This window comes from Colobus angolensis, unplaced genomic scaffold (genome assembly GCF_000951035.1).
Source record: "Colobus angolensis palliatus isolate OR3802 unplaced genomic scaffold, Cang.pa_1.0 Scaffold268, whole genome shotgun sequence".
Taxonomy (NCBI): Eukaryota; Metazoa; Chordata; class Mammalia; order Primates; family Cercopithecidae; genus Colobus; species Colobus angolensis.
The window spans coordinates 4,462,081-4,486,049 of record NW_012115910.1 but is presented as its reverse complement, the minus strand read 5'-3'; the positions used below and the strand labels follow the sequence as shown (position 1 = coordinate 4,486,049).

At 38.9% G+C, this 23,969-nt stretch overlaps 1 protein-coding gene across 14 annotated transcripts; it reads right to left on the bottom strand.

Moving 5' to 3' along the window:
- Nucleotides 1–15,534: 15,534 nt before the first annotated feature.
- FIGNL1 (fidgetin-like 1) lies at nt 15,535–22,124 on the bottom strand. Of its 14 annotated transcripts, XM_011947553.1 has the most exons (6): nt 22,035–22,070; nt 21,293–21,457; nt 19,626–19,734; nt 19,413–19,500; nt 18,547–18,712; nt 15,535–18,431 (listed from the first exon to the last, which is right to left on the bottom strand). In XM_011947553.1, exon 6 carries the CDS (start codon nt 18,367–18,369, stop codon nt 16,678–16,680), a length of 1,692 nt encoding a protein of 563 aa, XP_011802943.1. In that variant the 5' UTR covers nt 18,370–18,431; nt 18,547–18,712; nt 19,413–19,500; nt 19,626–19,734; nt 21,293–21,457; nt 22,035–22,070; the 3' UTR covers nt 15,535–16,677. The 14 variants fall into 14 exon arrangements, with proteins under 14 accessions (XP_011802943.1, XP_011802935.1, XP_011802933.1 ...); XM_011947545.1 differs by having other exon boundaries at nt 15,535–18,712; nt 22,035–22,110; XM_011947543.1 differs by having other exon boundaries at nt 15,535–18,712; nt 21,249–21,457; nt 22,035–22,074.
- Between the last annotated feature and the right edge of the window lie 1,845 nt (nt 22,125–23,969).

Below are 23,969 nucleotides of genomic sequence, written 5' to 3'. Positions count from 1 at the left end.
GATTATAAAAAAAAAAAAAAAAAACCTAATAAATTCTACTGCTTCATCAAGGATATTCTTAAGTAAAAGGGGGATTTTTTAAAAACTGAGAATGTGTTGCAATGAGAAATACAATGGCTACCAGCATAGTGTGGAGTCACGGTGGTGATTCAGGCACCAGCAGTATTACCCACCACTGCTTTTTCACCATCACTGCACATATGAACACAGGGGAAAGCAAGTAATATCTGGGTTTTAACTTTGTATACCCCCTGAAAGGGGCTTAAGGAATACAGAGATCTGTGAACCACACTTTGAGAGCTGATTTGAAAGAACAAGTAGATAAAAAAAAAAAAAAAAAAACAGGAAAAAACATAACTATGCAATTCGCGATTCTTTAAAATCAGTAAGCTACTAGAAAAAAATCAATTAATGCCTCATGATACTAAACACAAAAGACACCTAGACAAAAAGGTGGGAACATAAATACAAGAGATATACAGGATATCTCACCCGTGGCTAGGAGAAGGCTTTCTAAATGGAAAGAAAGAAATCACAAAACACAGGTTTGAAGGTTTGACTGATAGAAAATCTACATCCAAGATGGTTAGCCCTTTTATTTCAACCTAACTTTCCTCTGAGTTGTTCCAAACCCCAAATCCCATTTCTTAAATTTAGCCTGATATATTTGTGAACAATATTATGACTTGAAAGGATTTCAAGAATCGTACCCATAGGCTGCTGTTTGTACTATTTTGAAATATTGCTGAGAGTTTTCCAGTTACACCCTTTCCTCTGTTGCATGAAGCCAGAGCTTCTCACACTGTAACATGCACTGGAATTACCAGGGGGATCTTGTTAACATGCAGATCCTTGAGGCAGTGGGCCTGGGCTGGGTCTCCTACACAGGGAACATGAAGAAGAGACAAGGAACACAGAGATTAAGTTCTAGTACTTTTTAGTGCCAGTTTGGGGTGTTTTATTTTTTGACCCTGGGCCTGTACAAAATTTTATGGTTACCTCAGAAAATGTGTTTTCGTTTCTTATGCAAAGTTATCTTTGTTCATTTATTTTCTCCTGTTTAAAGTTAATAACTAATCTTAAGCTGATAACACCATTTATCATGTTACCAGGGAAGATTTGTCCTTGCTTTTAAAAAGAAATGTATTTTCTCTAGAACATTATATAATACCTACTATGTTTACATAAATTAGCAATTTAATTAAATAAAGGAAATACTATATTGGATTCCTCATTTCTGAAACTAGTTATCTATGACTTGATTCCTAAATTTGGGTATAATTTTAGGAGATCCTAAGTAATAAAGTCTATTGCACAGGCTGCAAGAAAGATAAACCTGCCTCAGTACCACTGCCAATAAACTAAAACTTGCCAGGTTAGAAGGTATCACAGCCTTGGCAGGGTACTCAGACTGGGCTCATCATCACTGACATCACTGCCCTGTTGTCCGGCAGTGATCCCAGGTGAGGATCTCTCTGTTCAGTCTCCCAAACTTATTTTATGTTGAATGAAATAACCAACTCTACCATGTCAAACGAGACTCACTTGAGCAAAAATGAATTTGTGAACTCCATTCAGTGGCGAGCAACTTGACTGCTTAGGCTATGTCTGACACAAAAAGGTGGTCAATAAATAATGCAGTGGAATTGAAAAAGAGACTCAGAGAGAGGCTTTGAAATTAAGGCTCGACTAGGATTAAGTTTTTCCAAAGTACTAAAATGGCTTAGGAAAAATATTTTTTTCATTTCTATGTGTACAATTCTAAAGTGGATATTATGTGCATTTTCCACTCTAATTTAGACCAGTTGAAAGGAATAAATAATGAAGTGCTGACATACTTATTTTGCATCTACTAAGCTTGTCCATTAAAATAGATTTATCTGCACCATTTCCCTTAAATTGCAATCATGCCCTGGTTTTACAGCAATTTTCTGTATTTTGTGAAATTATGCCTCCAGATGCTTCTCATGCACTTGGGAGTTGCATTGTTCCACCAGGTCAGAAGCATGTATATAGTCATGGTATTTCTTCCAGATGTGAGAGCTCAACATTCTCTGCATCCCAAACTCCAATAAAATAAGAATTTATCCACTTCTGTGGTCACAGATGTAATGTTATGCATATATGTTGCTTGCTCAAAGATTCCTTTGTAAAATGGGTTTCCGAACGTTTGGTTTCTTAACATGCAGATGAAATCTGTATTTGCCTCGCAACTACTTTTTAAAGCAATTTCAATAGGTTTGCTCAATTTGGAGTTGGATGAATGACTATTTGCTAAGGATTCTGATTCTGAGGGGTTTACTTCTAAATACAATCTTATATGTGTGTAAAACATGGAGACTTTCAACCTGTTTTTTAAAGATTCATTTTCTGTTTGGTCATTGTCTTTTCAGCCCCATTTCCTAAATGCAATATATGATGTTTTCTGAGAGGAATTTGTAGTAGGGATTTTCAATTCTTACCACTTGCCTCTCCAAACAAACCTAATGGTACCGGTTGAAAAAAAAATAGTTTAATTATTTAAGAAAGCTATTTTCAATACTTTAAAAATATTTCATTGACTTTTTTAGATTATAAAAGAGTAGATTGTCATTGTAAACAAAACCACCATAGTGTGTGTGTGAGTGAAGTCAAATACGGAAAACTTTCTCCCTCCCACAACACCTACCTCCAGAGAGGTAAACACTCTTATCTGTCATCGTATGCCCTTCTGAATCTTTTTCACATTCATTTACTTACATATATAAGTACATGAACTATGTGCAGCTTGCTTTTTTCATTGAATTATAGAACTTGGAGCTCTTTCCCCACCAGTGCACATACATTGACTTGATTTTTAAAACCCACTGCACAGACCATAGAACAGATTCAGCTATCTTCCACTGATGGATATTTAAGCCATCTAGTATTTACATATTAAAGTGTCTCAGTGAACTTATTTATGCAGTATAGATTCCTAGAAGTGGAATCACTTTTGGCAGATATTACCAGATTCCTTTCCAAAAAGGCTAAGTTTATCCACACTCCACAACAGTGGATGCCAGGATGCTACTCTCCAAATATTTGCCAACACTGGGTAATGTCACTCTTTCCAAATGTTATGCTAATATTTTAATAATTTTTAAATTTTAAATTTACATTTTTATACTTCCAGCTCAATGTGTAAACGTTTGTGACTGGTATCTTCTTTAAATTTATGTTTGGATGCTTTTAGCTCAATGTGTAAATGTTTCTGATGGATGTAAAGGCAAAAACTTCTTAACAGTATAAAATCTTTTTCTTTATCCAGTTTATTGCTTTTTACCTTGATTCCTCCTTTTTCTGATATTAATAGCCCTGTTCCCGATCTTTGTTGGCACTTTTCTGTTTATATTTCTATTCCTTTATTTTCAATATTTCTATTTGGTTTTATAAAGATAATGTAATTAAACTTTACATTTTTACCTAATCTAGGAGGCTCTGCTTATTAATCAAGGAAGTTTTTGCATTTGTTGTGAATCCTGAAATGTTTGCTCTTTTACCTGACATCTTATTTAAAATTTTCTATTTCTCCACATCCTCTCCAGCACCTGTTGTTTCCTATGATTACACACCTTCCATATCATGCTTAAACATGGATCTTAGGATAATATATCACACTTTTTGAAACACTTTTTAAACCGAGGGTTATTTTGCTAAGAAGGTCACAGATTCTTCTTATCCTAATGCTTTTGTCAGTATTTGTATTGAAAATTATAATTAGTTTGATAACTTGATAACTGCGGTGATGCAAAATTATTCCAAACTAATGCTAATACAGAGGTAATGTTCAAAAAGTAATCACCTTAAGTACCTCTTGCCCGTAATACTACTGTGTACTCATAAAGAAGGAATTATATATATATATATATTTACATATATATATTTCTATCAGCAACTCTGTTCTTTATCAAAATAGTTACATGTGCCAACTGTAAAGCCTCGTGTAATTTTTTAGAAAAATGGTAAAACTGGCTAGGTCTTCCCAAAAGTTGAATCTTTTCTATGTGAAATGACTGGATGGTTATTTGGGAAAAAATCTCAGGGCCAAATGCCATCTGTTACATTCAGGCAACATAATGTTTGCAAAAATTTCCAGCTTTGGAGAGGTACAATTTTGATTTAATCAATAGTCACCTGCAGAGTAAAATGTAAGAATACTGTAAAGAAAATAGAAGAATACTGTACTTAGTTAAAAATTTGCACAATAAATCGATAAGATAGAAGCATTTATATGAATGTGGAAATATTTTCCCCATAACTTAAGCCAAGACCATAATATGCAATTGGGCTTCACCCTGCAGATGTACTTCTGCCTTGTGAAGATATGTTTTATGTGAAGCAGTATTTGTAATGATAATTGCAATTACCTAACATTCTCTAAATTACATAAATGATCATATAGTTAATTGTCTAATAGAACTCTTCTCTACCTGAGAGGCATTTTCAAAAATGTTCTTTTGAATAGTGTAGAGTTTCTAAAGAGTGGAAAATAAATCATAAAATGATGATATAATGAATTAAAGTCTTAGAAGAATGCATAAATAAACCAGTGATGCTATTACATTGTTTCAAATACCATTTCGTTATTTGTTCATTCACAAAACATATATTTTGGCATTTATTTGCAGGGTAGATAGTCTATAATGTCAGAAATGTAAAAATACATGAACACTTTTTATTTTAAAATCGGAGGAAAAATCCCCACTAAATAAAACTTTTTCATGGTAAAATAATACACTATGCTACACTTTAAGCAGTTTCAAAATATAAAGGAAATAAAATGTTGTAGCACAAGAACTGAGCATATTGAAACTAGGCTGAAATTTAAGATACTACTTTACATTAGTTCCTATGAGTGTGGCACAATACTCTGGTTATTTTCTCCACTTGCATGATTCTTGAAGTTGTAAGCAGTTTCTAAATATTACTAATTACTAATGTTACAATTTCAGTAATTATATTTTATTTATTAGGTTCTCTTACTAGTTAACATGAAAATGTTTTCCTTTTTATTGGCATTTTGGCAGCTTACTTTAGTAGGACTACTCATCATGACAAAAGCATAAACGTCACCTCTGCAGCTCACTGCTACTCTTTGCTTCAACAAGAAAGTCAGGAGAAGTGACAAGGCAGAAAGTGATTCTGAGTGATGACATTCTTGTTGGTAATAGGTTGGCTCCCATGTATGCTGCTTTGGCTTTGATCTCTGAAACCTTTCGTTTCTTAAAAAAAATTTGAGATGTCTACTAGCCTGTGGAAATTTTAATCTTTCTACCAAATATTGTCAGAATTATCTTTAAATGATTTAAATGTCAAGCTCACTCTATTTGTTGGATCATTTTGCAATAAAAAAAATTCTCTTTATTAAGCTTTTATTAGTTTCTCTTCACCTTTAAACATTTTCCTCTCAATTTCACTAAATTGGGTTTCCTTTGTTTTTATTTTTTCTCTTATGATTTGGAAGTTTCATATCCCATTTCTGATCTGTGTCCTATTTCTATTTTACTAACAGTTACACTTACAATTTAGACATAAACAAATACACATATATATGTTTTGTTTTGATCTTAATTTATGATACACACAAATTTAAATATATGCATATTCACATGTTACATATGTTTAGTTAGATGTTTTAGCAATACTGATTGAATACTAATTTTTTATTTAAATGAAAGTGAGCATGTAAAATAGCTGATGATCATTTATTAATACAAAGTCATCTATCTACCTCAAGTATTAAACAGGCATAACATAAACAGTAAATTAAAAGGCAATGTTAGAAACACATTATTTTGTGAGCTTCAAATCTCAGTATCAACAACTTTAGGGACATTTTTCAATAAAAACATGTATCACTAATAGCACTATTCCAAGTTTTCGATTTTTATATAGCCTTATGTTCTTTTGCTCTTCAATATGTAGTACTTCTAAATTATTTATAACTATTAATAAATTACTTTTTAAACTTTTCCTCTGAAAATAATTTTATGGTATAGTTTGCACCACAGGAGTTTAGATAACAGAATGAGCCTGAACTGCAGCAAAATGCCTAACAATGAAGGCTGAGAGTTTTTAAAGATCAGTATCCAAATCTGTGGCAATGTTGGGGTAACAGGACGTGAGGCTCTTAAAGAGCAGAAGCCAGTCTGTTTCTGTGAAGCACCAGATCCTCAACTTTTACCTTAAAGGTATAAAAATTAAATTATTTTGCAGTTCAAAAGGCTGCCTGCAGATGTACAGCACAGAGTTGAAAGGGAAACAGCCTTAATTATAGACATGGTCACAGATGCTATACTGGTCTAGATCTGCCCTGTCCAACGTGGTGGCCTCTGGTCTTATGTGACTGAGCACTTGAACTATGGTGAGGTGGAACTGAGATGTGCTTTAAATGCAAAATATATACCGGATTTCAAAGACTCAACACGAAGAATAATTTCTATATAAAGTATCTCATAAACAATTCTTATATTAATTATATGTTGAAATAGGATATTGATTTCACCTGGTTCCTTCTACTATTTTAATGTGGCTACCAGAAGTTTTAAAATTTCATATGTGGTTCTCATTATTCAGAGGTAATGTGTTAATTATCATTTTCTTGGAGTTCTAATAATTGTCTTGACAACACCTGTGACAGTCCCAGGTCTGTCTAGTTTAATTCAGTCCAAAGGATTTCAGCAGTAATTTGCTGAAAACAGGAGAGACTATCCTCTCTTTAATGAGACAAATGTCTACTGAAGTCACTTTCATGGCAAAATGATAGCTGCCTTTTTTTGATTTAGTTATTATCATTATGTTCCAACTTCATGACAGGGCTCAGTAATGGGAGCAGTGGCTGAATTTCTGAGTCTGGATTTACTTTGTTTTTGCACCATATTATTCCTGTTTTCTAAATACTCAGAGCCCTTGTAGCGGATAAATTGCACTAAACTACTCCTGCGCTCCATAGATACATTACTCTAAAATCCTGACTTCTTATCGTTATTGTTGTTCTCTATGAAGAGTAACATCCGAGCCTCCTGACAATGTCATCCTTTTAGGAAAAAATGGGATCTTACTGTTTGTTTTTTCACTGTTCTAAAAGATTAGTGGATGTGCTCACTTTGGCAGTACAGATACTAAAATTGGAATGATACAGAGATTAGCATGGCCTCTGAGCAAGGATGACATGCAAATTCATGAAGTATTCCATATAAAAATACTTTTAAAACAAAACAAATAAATTTTAAAAATATTAGTGGATAAAACACATGGCTTGAGTAGGGTTCCCTGCAATGTCCTCACCCCATGGTCTTCTGACTGCCTTCTGCCCTTGCTGTCATGTGGCCAGAGCCTGACCCACCCCAACCCACCCCACAGGGCTTCACTTCAAACACCTTGTGCCTTCCACGGGCCCCACCTGTCAGTCTTAATGCCCCGGTCCTAAGCCTGAACCTACATACTTTCTCTTAACATCAAGACTTACCTGAATATATGCCAAACTCCCTCAAACAAAACATAACACAATAAAATATGAGCAGCTGCTTTATTCTTATCTTTTATCCCCGTTTGTTGAAATCTTCTGGAATTTTAGTTTTGGATTTTTGTAATATGATGTTTTTATTTCAGAAAATCATTTTAACAGTTGTATTAAACTGTACAACTACATTGTCAAAAATTATTTAGTCACAAGGTTTGCTGGTTCCTTTGCTCATGGTGGCTTGGCATGTACTATAGCTTTCCTTTCGCTGACTTCCTTATCCTGATTCATTTTTCATTTGCCTAAGGCATCCTTCAGGGGCCTTTACCTCTTCCCCAGAAAGAATATATGACAATGTGGGGATCCACTGTATCTAAACAAGAATTTACTGTAGTCACCCATTTGACATCTTAGATCTACAATTCTAATCTCAAAATTATTTGCCCCCAGAACTTTGTGAGCACTGTTTTATTATTATTTTCTTTTTAGAGACAGGGTCTCACTCTGTCACCCAAGCTGGAATGCAGTGGTGCAATCATGACTCACTGCAGCCTTGAACTCCTAGGCTCAAGTGATTCTCTTACCTCAGCCTCCCGAGTCACTGGGATTACAGGCATATGCCACCATACTCAGCTAATTTTTTTTTTTTTTTGTAGAGATGGGGGTCTCACTATGTTGCCCAGGCTGGTCTCAAACTCCTGGCCTTTAGTGATCCTCTTGCCTCAGCCTCCCAAAGTGTTGGGATTACAGGTGTGAGCCACTGTGCTCAGCCCCATTACTTTCCAGCATTTAATGTTATTTGGCACTTTAGTTGACACTCTGATTCTTAGTCTTTTACAGATTGCCCATTTGGTTGTGCTCTCTTGCTCTCTTTCCCCAGAGACTTTACCAAGGTATGTCTCGGTCCATCCCCAATTCTTGCTTAACACTGTTTAGAGAAAACATCCTCTAACTGCATTTTCCTCTACTCCCACATAACAATTGTCAACACAGAAGACTTCTGTGATCAAATGTGGGTTTTTTTCCCATATACCCATCAGTAGACACCAGCCACATGCCCTCTAATTCAATTCCAACACTATTTACCTAGAGATGGTGTCAGGTCCCACAGGCTGAGGGGTCAGTCCCCAAGACTGCCCCTCCACACCAGCCGCCAAGTCTGGGCCTTCAGAACTTCTGACCAACCAGCTTCAAGTTAAGGTTCCCATGACCCCTTCTTTCAGCTCACACAACTCAGAAAAACACATAGTTCACCAGTTTATTGCTCTATACTGGAAAAAATACAGATGAAGAAACACTAGGGGGAAGTAGGGGAAGGGGCTTGGAGCTTCCACACCCTCCCTGGGCGCACCACTCTCCAGGAACCTCCACATGTTCAGCTATTGGGAAGCTCTCTGAACCCTGTCCTCTTGAGGTATTATGAGAGTCTTAAGACCCACAATCAGAAAGGTGGGAGAACATTAGAGTGGAAGGAGGGCAGAACACCAGAGGTCTACCTGAGGCCTAACACATCCAACATTATAATAAGAATATATAAGGGCTGTGGGAGTTATAAGCCAAAGAATCCTGGATGAAAAACCTATATATACATACATACATATATATATAACACCACACACTCAGTAGATGTTTTTGATATGAACTATGTATTTCACTCAGAAGAATTATCTGCTCTGCTCTTAATAATGTAATTATCATCTACCTCTCTCCTTTTTACTTCTATAGATTCCCCATTATATGGATATTAATTTCCTGGAATCTGTCATACTAGTTAACTCCTCACTCTAGCTGTCTGCTGAAGATTGTAAAATAATTCCACAGCTTATTCTTCCTTTTAACTGCCTTGTTTCAGCCCTTTCCATTTTAAAAAAAATCAGTTCTTCCACTAAGATTTTTATTTTAACCATTAGAATTCTTCTGTTTCCTGGGCCTTTATTTCATAGCTGTGATAGATTCTGAAGCAGGCTCCATGATCCCTACTTCCTGGTAGCTGTCATTTTTAATACCCTTCCCTAAGAGTGGGAAGGACCTGTGTCTTGCTCTCACCCTGCAGAATACAGTAAAGGTGACAAAGTGTTGCCTGTGTGATTACATTACAGAAGATAATAACATCTATGCTGCTGGAAAGGCTCTCTCCCCTGCCAGCCTTGAGGAAGCAAGCAGCCATGTTGGAATGCCTACATGGCAAGCAACTGAGGGCAAACTTCAGCCAACAGATGGCAAGAACTGAGGCCCTCTGTCCAGCCATCTGTAAGGAACTGAATGTTGCCCAACCACCACTTCAGCTGAGAAGTGGATCCTTCCCCAACAAGCCTCAGATGAGACCACAGCCCTGACCAACACCTTCATTGCAGCCCTGTGGGCCCCTGAAGCAGAGGACCCAGCTAAGCCTGACCCACAGAAACTACAAGGTCATTAATGTGTGTTGTTTAAAGTCACTGAGTTTGTGGTGATACTGTTATGCAACAATATACTAATACAATAGCTGCCTATTTTAATTTGGTGGCTATCATGTCTTCTGGGATCAAGACTTTCTAAAGCTCTAGTCTCCTGAACCAATGGTTTTCTTTGATGGGAATCACTCTGCTTCTTCTCTGGGTGCCTCTCATGATGTTGGGTTTTTCAGAAGTCTCATGAATCTTGCATGGTTGTGAAGTGCACAGTCCCTAGCTGTAAAGAACTTTCTAATGGGTGTGATATAGGATTAGAGACAAAGACAGTAAGCATAAGTATTTTCAGTTAGTAACACTTACCAATAAAAAATGTAGCATAATATAATGATGGCATGTACGTGTTTCAAGTTAGTGGAGGCTATCTCACAGTGGTCAAAGAAGGCCTTGCTGGAGAAATTATATTTTACTAACTTGAAGAAGCAGCTGTAAGAGCTTTCCACACTCCAAGAACAGACAGTGTAATGTTCCCTACCCCACATTGCTGCTATAACAAACTATCATAAACTTAGAGCTTAGAACCACACCACTATGACCCCACAGTTCTGCACATCAGAAGTCTGGGAGTCTCTACCGGTTTCTCTGCTCTGGGTCCCACAAGACTGAAATCAAGGCGTCAGCCGGTCTGGATTCTCAACTGGAATCTCTGGGTGAGGCTTCCTGGCTCATTTAGGTTGCTGGCAGAATTCCCTTCTATGCAGTTGTAGAACTGACACCTCTGGTTTTTGTTGGCTATTGTCTGGAGACTCCTGTCAGCTCCTAGAGACTTCTCTCCAGCCCTTGCACATGGGCTCCTGCTTCACAGAGCTGCAACTTCAGAGAAAATCCTTTTCATGCTTGGAATCTTGGACGTCCTCTCTGCCACATCTTTCTTCTGCCTCTTCAGCCCTCCTCTTCTCTAACCAGTCAGAGAACATTCTCTGCTTTTAAGGACTTATGAAATTAGATTGGCCCTACACAAATAATTCAAGATAACCTCCCTATCTGAAGGTCTGTAACCGCATTACCTCTGCAAAGTCCCTTCCCAGCAGTGCCTAGATTTGACTGAATAAGCAGGGGATGGGTCCCTTGGAGGAACATCTTCAGAATTCTGCCTACCACACTTCCTATATGAGAAGCATGTTTGTTGCACCTTAAGATCCAGTGGGATGAAGCAAAGTAAGGAGAGTGAAGAGAAATGATATTTGACTCTAGGAAGGAATTTGGATTTTATTTTCATTTAGATGGGAATCTTTTGGAAGATTTTTACAAGGGGAGGTAATGTTAAGGTATACTTTAAAAGTGATCACTATGCTGACAGGGGAAAGCTTCCTTAGCAATTGTCTTTCATATTGCCCAGCTGTGGACAGAGATGTGTTAACTGTGGCGTCAGCATGACCTCCTTTATGTCTTGGCGTAAGCCTGCATGTGTCAGTGGCAAGGATATAGAGAAACTGTAGGAAGTGGGGGTCGACCCTTAAAAAAATGTGGAAGCAGGTAAAAAGTTACTGAGACAGGAGTTAGTTACATCAAGAAGTTCCACTGCTTCATCAAATATTTGTGCTTCTGTCTAACGTGGCAACCAAGTACCTGCCACCCTGACTCACTTCTCAGGCTGCAGGGCCCACAAAAGCTAGGTAACTGTAAACGACTCCCCCAATTTAGGGAACTCCACTTCCCAGTGGCTCCATAAGAAACAGTGGGGCATGAGCTCTGCAAGGCTTGTCTTGGCAATCCTATCAGATACCAGACCACTGGCCCGCAGCCTATTTTGCTGCCTAAGCTAGGGGTACAGCCCAGGCACTGTTGAAATAACCAATCTCAGCTGGCGTTTTCACAGCCATTATTCAGCTCAGGGATTCCAACAACCCAACACCATTTGCCTTGTGGCCTCCAGAAACACCTGTCGTATTTGAAAATGGTAACCTTCTCTCTTTTCCAACAACACGCTGGATTTATTCTTAGTGCGTATTTTTTCATTTCAATGAAAATTTTGCACATATGGGCAGGAAAGGTAAATTTGTGGCTTAGGCCACTATTTTAAATGAAAAGTTTGATACTATACCTTTTCTTATTAAGCTGATATATTCTTCTAGGGGAAAAAAAATGCTGGGGTAGTTTTTTCCTAGAAGCCTTTTAAGGGAAAGTTGAGCTGCATGCATTTCTTGGATACAAAGGTAAGGTGCAACTCTGACACTAAAGCATGGGACTACCAAGTGGATGGCTCCCTCTCTGGGACCGCATGGCTTCATCACACCTGGGGATGAGAACTGGGGCCTGACAGTCCAGGACAGTGGTTGAAGGTGAGCAAAGGAGGAGACAAGGCCGCTGCTCTGGACTCACTGACTGCACAGGTTGTTGTAGTATGGGAGTGCTTGCCCTGGCCATATCTGAGGAACCTGGGACTTAGCTATGTTTTCCCTGCCATCTCTACATTTCTGAGCAGAAATGGATTGAGAGAGCTCTAATAGCTGGGCTTCACTGGCCATGGCAGGCCCTGCTGGTCAGCAGGCACACCACTGCTTGTTGAGATGCCTGAGCCCAGCTGTCACAAAACACCAATGGCCCAAGTGTCCTTAACCACAGCTTATTGCCTTTATAAAATGCCACCTTATGTGGACTTCCTTTTCCCCTTTTCTTAAGTGGTTTATTATATATTAAGTGGTCCACTATGCTGACTTAACTCCTTAATAAAGCCCTCTCTTCATGTTTTCCCATTGTTTTTATAATGAGCCAAATTAGTAATAAAGTTAGCCCTTACCTGACTATACTTTGTTTTGTGCGTCCCAGTACCCAGCACCTGATACCCTAGACGCAATTCTCAAATTCATATTTTGGTAAGTGACAACAGAAATCTGGATGTGTCATTAAGGATTGTCCAGTACAATTTCCTTTTATCACTAAAAAAACAGATCTTAGGGAGTTCGTACAAACTGTCTAAGGTTAGAATCACTGGCAGTTTTCTAACATCCATTTTAATGCTCTTTCCATTATAAACTGTGTTGTAAAAGTATTTTTTAAGGGCAAGAGTTAAAAGTGGTGACTGCATCTTATCTGTTCTCCCAAGACTCCCTCCATTCACCCAGGCTGCTGGGCCAAACCTTCAAGATGGTCCCACCTGCTTAAACTGTTTAAAATGTGCTCCCTCACCACCAACTCCCAAACTGAGGACAAGAACTAGGAACATAAGAAGGAAGTTAAAAGACGTTATCTTTAGCCAACCTGTCCTTTTGCCATGGACCTTGATAGAATCCTTTCTTTTATTCAGATCCCTAAAGGTGGGCTGTAAAGTGTCCCTTAAAAAAAAAACAAAACACTGGGGAATAACAATGGAGACCAATAAATAACATATAAGCATGAGCAGAGAAAAATAATAATCTGGGACAGATCTTTAAAAAAGTTCTAAAGTGTAGAAAAGGAGAAACATAACTAAGAGATATTTCTCTGGAATTAGAATTTTTCCACAAAACTAAAGATAGATGGCATATGATCTCTAATAATATGATGCAAATACCACAAACATTAAGCAGAATGAGCTAGGACAACCACACAAAATAGTTGAAAAGATCCTTCACAGCAACAAGAGCAAAATCAAGGCAGATTCAAAGAAGATGCACAATCATAAAACATGAACCAGGCCTTTTAAATCTGTCTTTTACTATTTGATCCTCACTCTCCAACAAGACAGATATAAACTATACGCACTTTAGAATTGAGATTGGAATAATTAAGTAACCAACAGTCACCAGTAAATGACAGAGCCAGAATTCAACAGGTCTATTTGGCTCCACAGGCCACGATCTTTAGAATATAATGATTCCATCAAGACCAGCTTGTCAATATGAAAGGCAGACCTAAGAAATGTTTTAGAAATGAGAAAATGAGTTAAAATTTCAGAAAAATTAGAAATTTACCACAGAATGAATACTTATCAAAGGGATCATATATTATTAGATGTATAATAAAAAGATTTAAGAAGGCCTGAAATTATAAATTAGAATTACCATATTCATATCAAAATTGTTAAGCATTAATACCATAACCAAGTGACATGTTTGGTAAAATGAGTATTTCTACTAAGGGAATGTAATTTTTAAAGACATTAAATATCAGGCTAGCATTCATGTTTCTGAAGCAATGGCTAAAGACAAGGCAGTGCCACACTCAAGAGAATTTAATCCAAGATTATTACAATCATTGAAGACAATCATATGTGGTAAGAGTAAGAAATCTTAAAGTTTCAGTAAGCTTCCAGCTGCTTCAGAAACACGCAAAATCACAAAGTGTTGAGACAAAGAATTCTTCTCTGTGGTATACCGTAGAAACAACAGTTGACTCCCCAGCTCAAATTTTCTTTCCAGCTTTAAAATATCCTGACTATTCCTTCCAGGTTAAGATTCTTATTTAACAGAATAGTAGACTTTAATTCAGGAAGGGCCATTTCTTGAGCTAACCAGAGACATAGGCTCTGCTAATCCAAGATGAGCTAAACCAACTAGACTTTCTCTCCTTGTCACAATTTCTAAACTCCATAGAAAGAAGTGGCCCTGTGGTTGGTGGTCAAGGGAGCTTAAAGTCAGGGCTGGCAGAAGCTGTAACTGAAAAAAACTGATAATAAATATTAAGACCAAATTACAGAACTAAATAAAACATTAATAGCTAGAGGGCAAATGCTGACAAATCTAAATAGTTACAGTAATTGTAAGACCCAAGAAGGTGGGAGTGATCTGCAGGAAAGAAAAACAAGAGAATTCCTTGACATCAATACCAAAGAACCCAAGGTTATAGTGGTGTTTATATAAATAGAAAGAGATAAAGACAGTAATGAATATTGTGAAATGTTTTAGGATGTTAAAAGATATAACTAAGAACTGAAGACAAGAAGTTTAACATTCAAATTCTAATAAAAAAGGCCAGGCATGGTGGCTCACGCCTGTAATCCCAGCACTTCAGGAGGCTGAGACGGGTGGATCGTTTGAGGCCAGGAGTTCGAGAGCAGCCTCGGCAACATGGTGAAACCCCATTTCTATTAAAAATACAAAAATTAGCTGGGCATGGTGGTGCACACCTGTGGTCTCAGCTACAAGGGAGACTGAGGCACAAGAATCACTGGAACCCAGGAGGCAGAGGTTGCAGTAAGCCAAGATCACACCACTGCACTCCAGCCTAGGCAACACAGCGAGACTCTGTCTCAAAATAACCAAAACAAAACAAAAAATGAATTCTAATGAAAGACAATCACATATTACAAAGGGAAAAACTAAAAATTGCAACAACAATCTTTTAACATAAAAACAGAAGGCAAACCAAGGATAAAAATTTTAACCGTACATACACAAACTATCTAAATTCAACAACTAAGTGTTTCAATTTGTCATTTCAAATTGCACTGTTCACAAGAGAAAACATTAGAACTTAAATGTAACCTCCATGAGACCAAGGATATTTGTGTTGTTCATTGCTCTACCTTTAGTACCTTCAGTTTTTTGAATAAATGCAAAAAGAATGCCAACAAATACGAAAACTGCCTCCTGCCCAATGCTGCCACAGCTCTGACTCAGTGCAGATGGAGTTTTACAGAGGAACTACTTTTTCAAGAGGACAATTTAGAATGCAAGCCAAAAGCATTTAAAAGTGCATATTCTTTAATCCAAGAATTACTCAAGAAATTTATACATTTTTTAAAAAGATCACCAAACGCATCCCACATAGTTCCTTTACAATAAACAAAAGATAAACAACTTAGTGTCCTGTCCTACATGCACTCTACCAGATGACTCAATTATAGTCCATCCATCCATGGAATCCTAGACAATCATAAAAGGACATTTATGTCAACATGGAAAGTAAAGATACGCTTCAAAGAGCAGGCTACAAGAGAGAATACATTATATAATCCTACTGCTATATAAAACAAAACATCTGGAAAAATCTATGCTTAAATATTAATACTATGTCCCGCAAAGTGGTAGGGTAACAGTGATTTTTATTCTTTTTACTTATCTCTATTTTCTCATATTTCTGTAACAAACATGCTTCACTGTAATGAACATGTTTCATAAAACAAAATCTGAAAACACTTATTTTTGAAAGAGAGCAGTATTACAGGCTGTAGTGTCAAATAAAATATTTCACTTCCCTGAAAGTAACCAACATTCTTAATTAAGCTTTCAGTTCTGTGAACATATCTCTAATACTAGATCACACCTTGCTATTTCTGAAAATGTTAGTCCTGATAAAAATTAATAACCATAAAAGAGGTAACAAATTGACTGAAGAAAGTAAAAATTGGCACTTTAGCTTTTAGTGAGATCTTAAATCTACTCAAATAACACTAAGCAATACTTTGTCCAAATGTAAACCATTATACTAGCCGACATTAAGAATTATGTGGCCATCAGAAGGCACTTTCTTCAATAAAAGATGAATATTAATCACATACAACTTTATATGTAATCTTCAAGTAAAAAAAATTTGAGCTCACTTTTCATGTTATATAGCTTCAAGAGAAAGACTTCTTAGAAACAAAAGTTCATTCTCACTTTGTTCAAATAGGCTTACATATCAGGTAATCACTGGAGAGCAAAACTTACATTAACATACACTATGTCAATCAGTTATAAAATCTGAGCTATTATTTGAAGTACAGCATTCATTCAGAATATATTCTAAAAAACACAATTAACACATCCCCAACTTTCTATGCTAAAAAAAAAAAAAAGACTGTACTACAGAGATGCCTTCTTTTGATTCCAAGAATCCCATTTACTTTCCACAACCAAAAGTTTTGTTCCAGTTTTCATAAAGCTCTAAATCTTTTGGAGAAACACTAGGTCGCACAGTTCTAAAAGCATTTTCAAAATCGATATAAGCTATTGGTCGAACTTGATCCGGTGTTATGGTAGCAATGTCAGCAGTTTGTAAACTGCGAATAGGACCAAGAGAAGCCTCTCTGCAAAGCTGTGTCATGTCTGCTCCTGAGAACCCATCAGACTGCTGTACAACCTGTTCAATTTCCTCCTCACTGAGGCAACACTGCTCTTTGGACATTAGATTAATTACTATCTGTTTCCTGGCTGAAGCTTCTGGGAGGGGAATATAAAGCCTTTTCACCAATCTTCTCCGGGCAGCCTCATCAATTTCTTGTGGCCGATTTGTTGCCCCTACCACTAGGATACGATCTTCAGAAGATGTTGTTGCTCCATCTAGCTGAACTAAAAATTCTGTTTTTATCCTTCTAGAAGATTCATGCTCACCATCTCCCCTTTGAGATAACAAGGAATCAATTTCATCAATAAATATCACAGCTGGTTGCTGACACCTTGCAACAGCAAACAATGCACGGACCATTTTCTCCCCCTCACCTACCCATTTAGAAGTTAAGGATGAAGCAGAGATGCTAAAGAATGTTGCCCCAGACTGACTAGCAATGCACTTGCCAATTAGAGTTTTACCAGTCCCAGGAGGACCAAAGAGCAAAATTCCTTTAGGGGGTCCCCTTAAACCAGTAAAGATGTCTGGCCTCAACATGGGCCACACAACTATTTCCTTTATGGTGGCTTTAGCAAATTCTACTCCTGCAATATCTTCCCAATTTACTGGAGGTCCATGATCCATAATCTCATTCATAATAAGTTCAATCATCTTTGGCTCCAAGTTCTTCAGACGCTCATCAACTGGATGTGCTGGTTCTGTAGGCCCTGCCCCATAAGGCTTATACTGCGTTCCTCCATTCTGCTCTCCCCCATCTTGCTTGGGTATAGGAGGAACAAACTTTCCAAGTATTCCTCGAGATCTACTAGCTCCTAGAGACTTTTTTACACCACCATATGAAGACCCTGATGCACGCTGAGGTTGGTGGTACTTTTTTTGCTGATCTACCCATAATTGTTCTTTTGCCGTTTTAAATGTAGGCAGGCTGCTATCCCCCTTTGGGCCATTATCTTCTGTTTTACTACAAGCCTTATTTAGTATGGGATTGGAAAGTGCATCAATGGTGCCAGAATCATAAAAAGACTTTCTTTGTGGACTCTCACAGGCAGCAGGAAAACAAGACTGATTAGATAAGAACATATTAAGTCCTATGTTTTCTTTTGGAGAGCTGTGATTTTCCTTTTTGACATTTCCAAACAACGGTGTGACGTGGAATTTTGCAGTGGCTGAGTCACCTACAGATGCTGAGAATGTAGGACAAGTCTTAGCAGTGTTAGTCACCATAGGTGGCTGGGCACTCTGAAGGAGTTTCAAAGGATTGCTCTCTGGGAAGTCCTGGGTCCTATCTTGATCATGGGCTGAGTTAGGTAATGGGTCACTCTCTTGAGAACTACCACAAACACTAAATTTAGGAAGATCAAAGACAGTGGCCTCCTTATGGATTACCACTGATGCATGAGCAGGTTCCAACAGAGAGTCTTTGAATTTTTTGCCAGCTTGCATCATCTTCTGTACACTACTCATTTTGAAAACATTATTTATTGACAATCCAGACTGCCACTTGTCACTATCTGTTTGTTGAGATCCTGCCAAAGTTAAAATGTTTTCTGCATAATTATTCAAGCCAGATTCAACATTGTCAGAATCAATAATTGCAGAATATTTCTCTGCATATTTTTTGAACAGTTTGGTAGCACAGACTTGGGAAATCTCAGAGTTTGCCCATGCATACTGAATGCGTAATATCTGTGCACGGTATGCATCTGCCTTCCGTCCTGTACATATGCCAGATGTAATTGCGAAGTAATTCTTCTGCCATTCACTCAGATGCACAGATCTAGAGCTGGAGGTCTGCATTTTAGAGGTCCTATAACAAACAATAAAAATGAAAATCAGTATGAAGAAAACAAAGACATAATACTTTAAATATAGTTTTTAAATATCTGCTAATCTGAAGGAAGGGACACTGGACTTTGTATTTATAATGTGGATTTATAAGGACAGGTTATAAGAGAAATATCTAGTTAACTATAGATTGTAAGTATTCAAGACATATCAATACAAAGTCTTCAATACTAAAGACTTGATTAAATAATTAATTTGAGTTAAATTGTTTTACATAATTTTATCTGTAGGGAAAGCATTCATAAGGTTTAGATGAAAAGGATTTAAAATTAATCAGAAAAAGAAAAGCAATGCGGAAGAACAATGGAACTATAGATACATAAAGCAAAACAAAATGAACAAGAGGTTTAAGTCTGAGCTGTAAAAGAAACTAGTTGAATGAGCTTAAGCGAACTTTTTACTATCACTGACGGTTCTTTAGTTTTCTTTTTTTCTTTTTTTTTTTTTTTTTGAGACAGAGTCTCACTCTGTCACCCAGGCTGCTGGAGGGCAGTGGCATTATCTCAGCTCACTGCAACCTCCACCTCCCAGGTTCAAGTGATTCTCCTGCCCCAGCTTCCCAAGTAGCGGGGATTACAGACATCCGCCACCACGCCTGGCTAATTTTTATATTTTTAGTAGAGATGGGGTTTTGTCATATTAGTTAGTCTCGAACTTCTGACCTCAGGTAATCCACCCGCCAACGCCTCCCAAAGTGCTGGGATTACAGGCGTGAGCCACCGCGCCCAGCTGGTTCTTCAGTTTTCTTATCTGCAAAGTGAGAGGAACCATTGGGACAATCAAATCAAATAATGAATATGAAAATAATCTGAAAACTATCATTATCCTTACCACACAAATGTAGAAACTGAGGCTGAGAGAGTTAAAGAACTTACTTGAGATCACACAGTCAGTTATGAATGGTACCAGAAATGGAACACGAGCAGTGTCAATCCAGGTACTATGCACTTCTGCATGTACACAATGCTCCTTGATGCTGCTATCCTAGGTCACAGATTGAACAGCATGGATCACAAATTTAAACTATGGCATATTTAAATGGCTTTAATAACTTATTCATGAATAAGTTCATCACCCTAAACAGAATGCCCTAGAATATGTTACAATAAATGAAATAAGAGAACAAGCTAGCCTACTAGTAAAATGCTTTTACTTTAGATTTCTTCTGTCAAGTTATTCACATAAGTTTCTTCACATTAAGTTACATTTAAACAGAACTGTGGATGTATCACATTGCTAGATATATAGAATTTACTTACATATCCACAAGAAAAATTTATGAAATTTTTTGTTTCCTAACAGTATTTCAATTAAGTGAAAACCAAGAAATCCTACTTAAATCTCAAATATTTGAAATTTTGCCTTTCAAATTACTTGTAAGTACAGCTTAATAAACAACAGGTTCTTTTAGTGCAAAAGTCATGTTTAATACAAATTTTATCTCCCATAATGCCTTACAAAGAATTTGTCACATTGTAAGTAGGTGTTCATAAATTTTTGTTTAAAAAAAACAAGAAAACTTAAGATCCAGAGCTTTAAAGACACTGTAATTTATTTAAAGCTGTAAAGCTAAATAAGCTAGAGTCAAAACTAGATCTGACCTCTCCTGCCAAGCAGTTCATCCTTTTTTTCACCATACCATTTTGATTTTAAACTCATTTATACAATACTGGAAATGAGAAACTGAAAGAAAGGTGACTGAGAAAACACTTGACACAAACTGTTTTTTTTTTTTTTTTTTGAGACAGAGTCTCTCTGTCTCCCAGGCTGGAGTGCAGTGGCGCGATTTCGGCCCACTGCAAGCTCCGCCTTCCAGGTTCAGGCCATTCTCCTGCCTCAGTCTCCCGAGTAGCTGGGACTACAGGCGCCCGCCACCACGCCCGGCTAATTTTTTTGTATTTTTAGTAGAGACGGGGTTTCACCATGTTAGCCAGGATGGTCTCAATCTCCTGACCTCGTGATCCGCCCGCCTCGGCCTCCCAAAGTGCTAGGATTACAGGCGTGAGTCACTGCGCCCGGCCGACACAAACTTTTACAATTAGTGTTATCATTCTCTTCCTCTCCATGGCTTCATACCACTTTATCATCTGTTATCCTGAAATTTCTACCATACCTCAGAGTTCTAGTCACTGTTCTCAGAATAAACCCCTTCTCCTTTCTATATTCACCTTTTCTTCAATATTCATCTTCCAAGTCTTACTTCTTCCTTTCAATTCAATCATTTAAATGACAAATATGGATAACGAAAAACTGGCCATCACTGATCAGTGATACAACCATTGTCTTGTTTACCATTTCCAAGACAATTTAACCTTTATGGCCTTTCCTAGATCTAAAAAGTATGATTAATTAGTACTGTCATATGAACTGCATTTCAATCTTCTTTATTTTGCCAATGTTCTGATTATTTTAATAATGTGATTAACCGTCTTCCTAACTAGATAGTTGGCTTCTGCAGGGAGGAATTGTTTTCCATTCCATTTACATTGTCTTAGTACCTAGAATACAGTGTCCTTTGGAATAACAGCTATAAAATACTGACGCAGTGCCTACTCAGTACCAAGCACTGTACAGGCCTTTCATAGGACTCTATTCTTGATGCAAAACAGAAGTTAAGAGCACAAGGTCTGGAGCCAGGCTGCCTGCGTTCAGATCCTGGCTCTATCAGCAGTGACTGCAGGAAAATCTCTTAATGTCTTTCTGTTACCTATAAAAGAAGCGCAGCAACATCACTGAGCTGACAAGGTATTTTACTTCTGCCAAGCACTACACAGAAGACTCAGCAGTTAGAAAATACTCTATAAAATACTGCTGCTTCCGATTCCTCACAATGACCCTTGAAAGGTATGAGCCCTTCTTTCTCATCACAGAGATTAAGAGCTTGCCTGGGTCACAGGGGAGCTGACTGACCCCCGCTATGGGCGCCCAGAGCCCCGCTGAGCCGGGTAAATGCCTGCGGTAAGCGGCCCCGCCCCCGGACAGGCTCTGCCAAAGAAAGCCGTCCGCAGACCTGGCCCCGAGACTGCTGTCCATGCCGGGCCCCAGCTTCCTAATCCTGGATGAGTCTGGTTCTGGGCTAGCGGGTCAGCCACCCTCCCCTAAGACAGAAGCAAAAGGGCACGGCCACTGCCTGGCTCCCGCCTCCCACGGCCTCCCGCGAAGCCCCCGCCCGGCGACCCCTCAGCATTCCAGAGGCACACGCCCGCCTCTCCCCTACGCCCCAACCCTGATGCTCCACAGGAGTCAGCAGCGCCCCTGTCCCGCCTCCCGTCACCTCTTCCTACCTGCGGCCGGTCTGGGACGCCGGCGGCCTCCGAAAAGCGCGGGGACCTACGTGCGCCTGCGCGCTGCTGTCGCCCTTGGGCTCGCGCCGTACGTACGTGCGTGAGTGCGTGCGTGCGTGCGTGCGTGCGTTCGGCGCGCGGGGCGTGGGCGTGGCACCTGGGCCAGGTCACCAGCACCAGGGCCCCAGCTCCGACCGGTGGTGTTCGATAAACGCTTATTACATCATTGTGCATAGGCTGCATTTTTAAAAGTCCTCCCACATAAATACAAGGAGGCGATGGAAATTGAATGAAGATTCGGAGGATTCCCATAGAGCGTGGCTCACCTGCCCTCACCCGGAGAGCCAGCCGCGGCTCAACGAGGAGAGCAAAGCGTGGCTCTGCTGCGCCCACCCGGAAGAGCAAACAATGGCTCAGCTGCGCCCACCCGGGAGAGCAAAGCGTGGCTCAGCTGCGCCCACCCGGGAGCTAGAAGCGTGGCTCACCTGCGCCCAATCGGGAGGGCAAAGCGTGACTCACCTGCGCCTCCCGGGGAGAGCCAGCCACCCTCCTTCTGTGCTGCAGGCAGGGAGCGGGCGGCGGGAGGGGAGCGGATCCACTTAGGTCAGCGATTAAGACGTCGTTACAACAGGCTACCCCGGCCTTGCGGGGCCTGTGGCTGCTCCCCCTCTTGAATTCGGGCCTAGCACGTCTCACCTCCGCCCCTCGCACCCTGCAGTCTGCGCTCCATACAGCATGTGAGCGGGTGCTCAGCAATGTTCCCTGGCTGGAAGAACCGCATAGAGCAGCATGAAAAAATGACAAGCATGTTTAAGATAAAATAAGGGAGAGTACTGAATCCGGGAGCTCAGATCTCCCCGCAGCCAACATCTACATTCCTTTGGACAGCTCTCTGCTGTGTAGTGACACCTCCCTGGAACTTTGAAAAGCACTCCATCATTAACTTCCACTTTGTTCTGGAGCAAGGTTTCAAAAGAAGGGTGCCGTATTTTGATTAATTTAGTGAACTGAATTTTCAGACACAAGTAACAGAGCAGCCACTCAGTGGCCTCTGCAGTAAATAATGATACCAGATCACATAACAAGAAGACTGGAGGTTGGCGGGAAATCTGGGCCTGGTGACTCAAAGAAGTCGTGAAGGACCATCTCTTCATTCTGCCACCTTCTCACCTGTGGATTTTCCTCCCTAGGCTTGTCACCTCATTGTCGAGAGATGCCCTCACAATCCAAGCCAGGCAGCCTCACACGACCAGATCTAAAACACAAAGAGGGAGCCAAACTGAGAAAGGACCTTTTCCCTCTGAGCACTTCTCTCTTGGAAAAAGAAAATGTTTCCCAGAAAGCCTCCTAGCCTTCCTCTTATATCTCCTTGACTAACTGGGACCCGATCCTCTGGATATCCTTTCCTGAGAAAGAGAGGGTCTGGTGTAGGGGATAGAGAAAATGACTAGCAACTAGCAGCACATGATGTTTAAACACAAGATTTAAAGAAATGCAAGGCACAAGCAATGTGAAGATTTTTTTTTAAGTTTTTAAAATCTTGACAAAATAAAAAGGAATTGGACAATGCACTTTAAAAACTAGAAGAGGTTTCACTGAAAACAACTCCTAATTCATTTCATGGCTTAGATAGTAATAGAAAATTAGTTTATTCTAATTCCACACTTTATCAACTAATTTTAATTATTTTATAATTACCCAAAGTATGTCATGTAGAATGAAAATAAAAGAAAATGAAAACAGTTACATCAAGGCCAAGTCAGTTGTATGTTTACTGGCTATTTAGAAATTTCTAAATACGTGTATATTTAGAAATGACTATATAGATACTATTTGAGTCATGTTAGGGATGGAAAGTTATGTCTCCCCAAAGTTTGTATGTTGAAATCCTAAGCTCAATGTGATGGTTTTAAGGGGTGGGGCCTTTGTGAGGTG

What these genes read in the sequence shown, in the direction of transcription:
- FIGNL1 (XM_011947540.1), bottom strand. Translation starts at nt 18,702, where the DNA reads ATGCAGACCTCCAGCTCTAGATCTGTGCATCTGAGTGAATGGCAGAAG.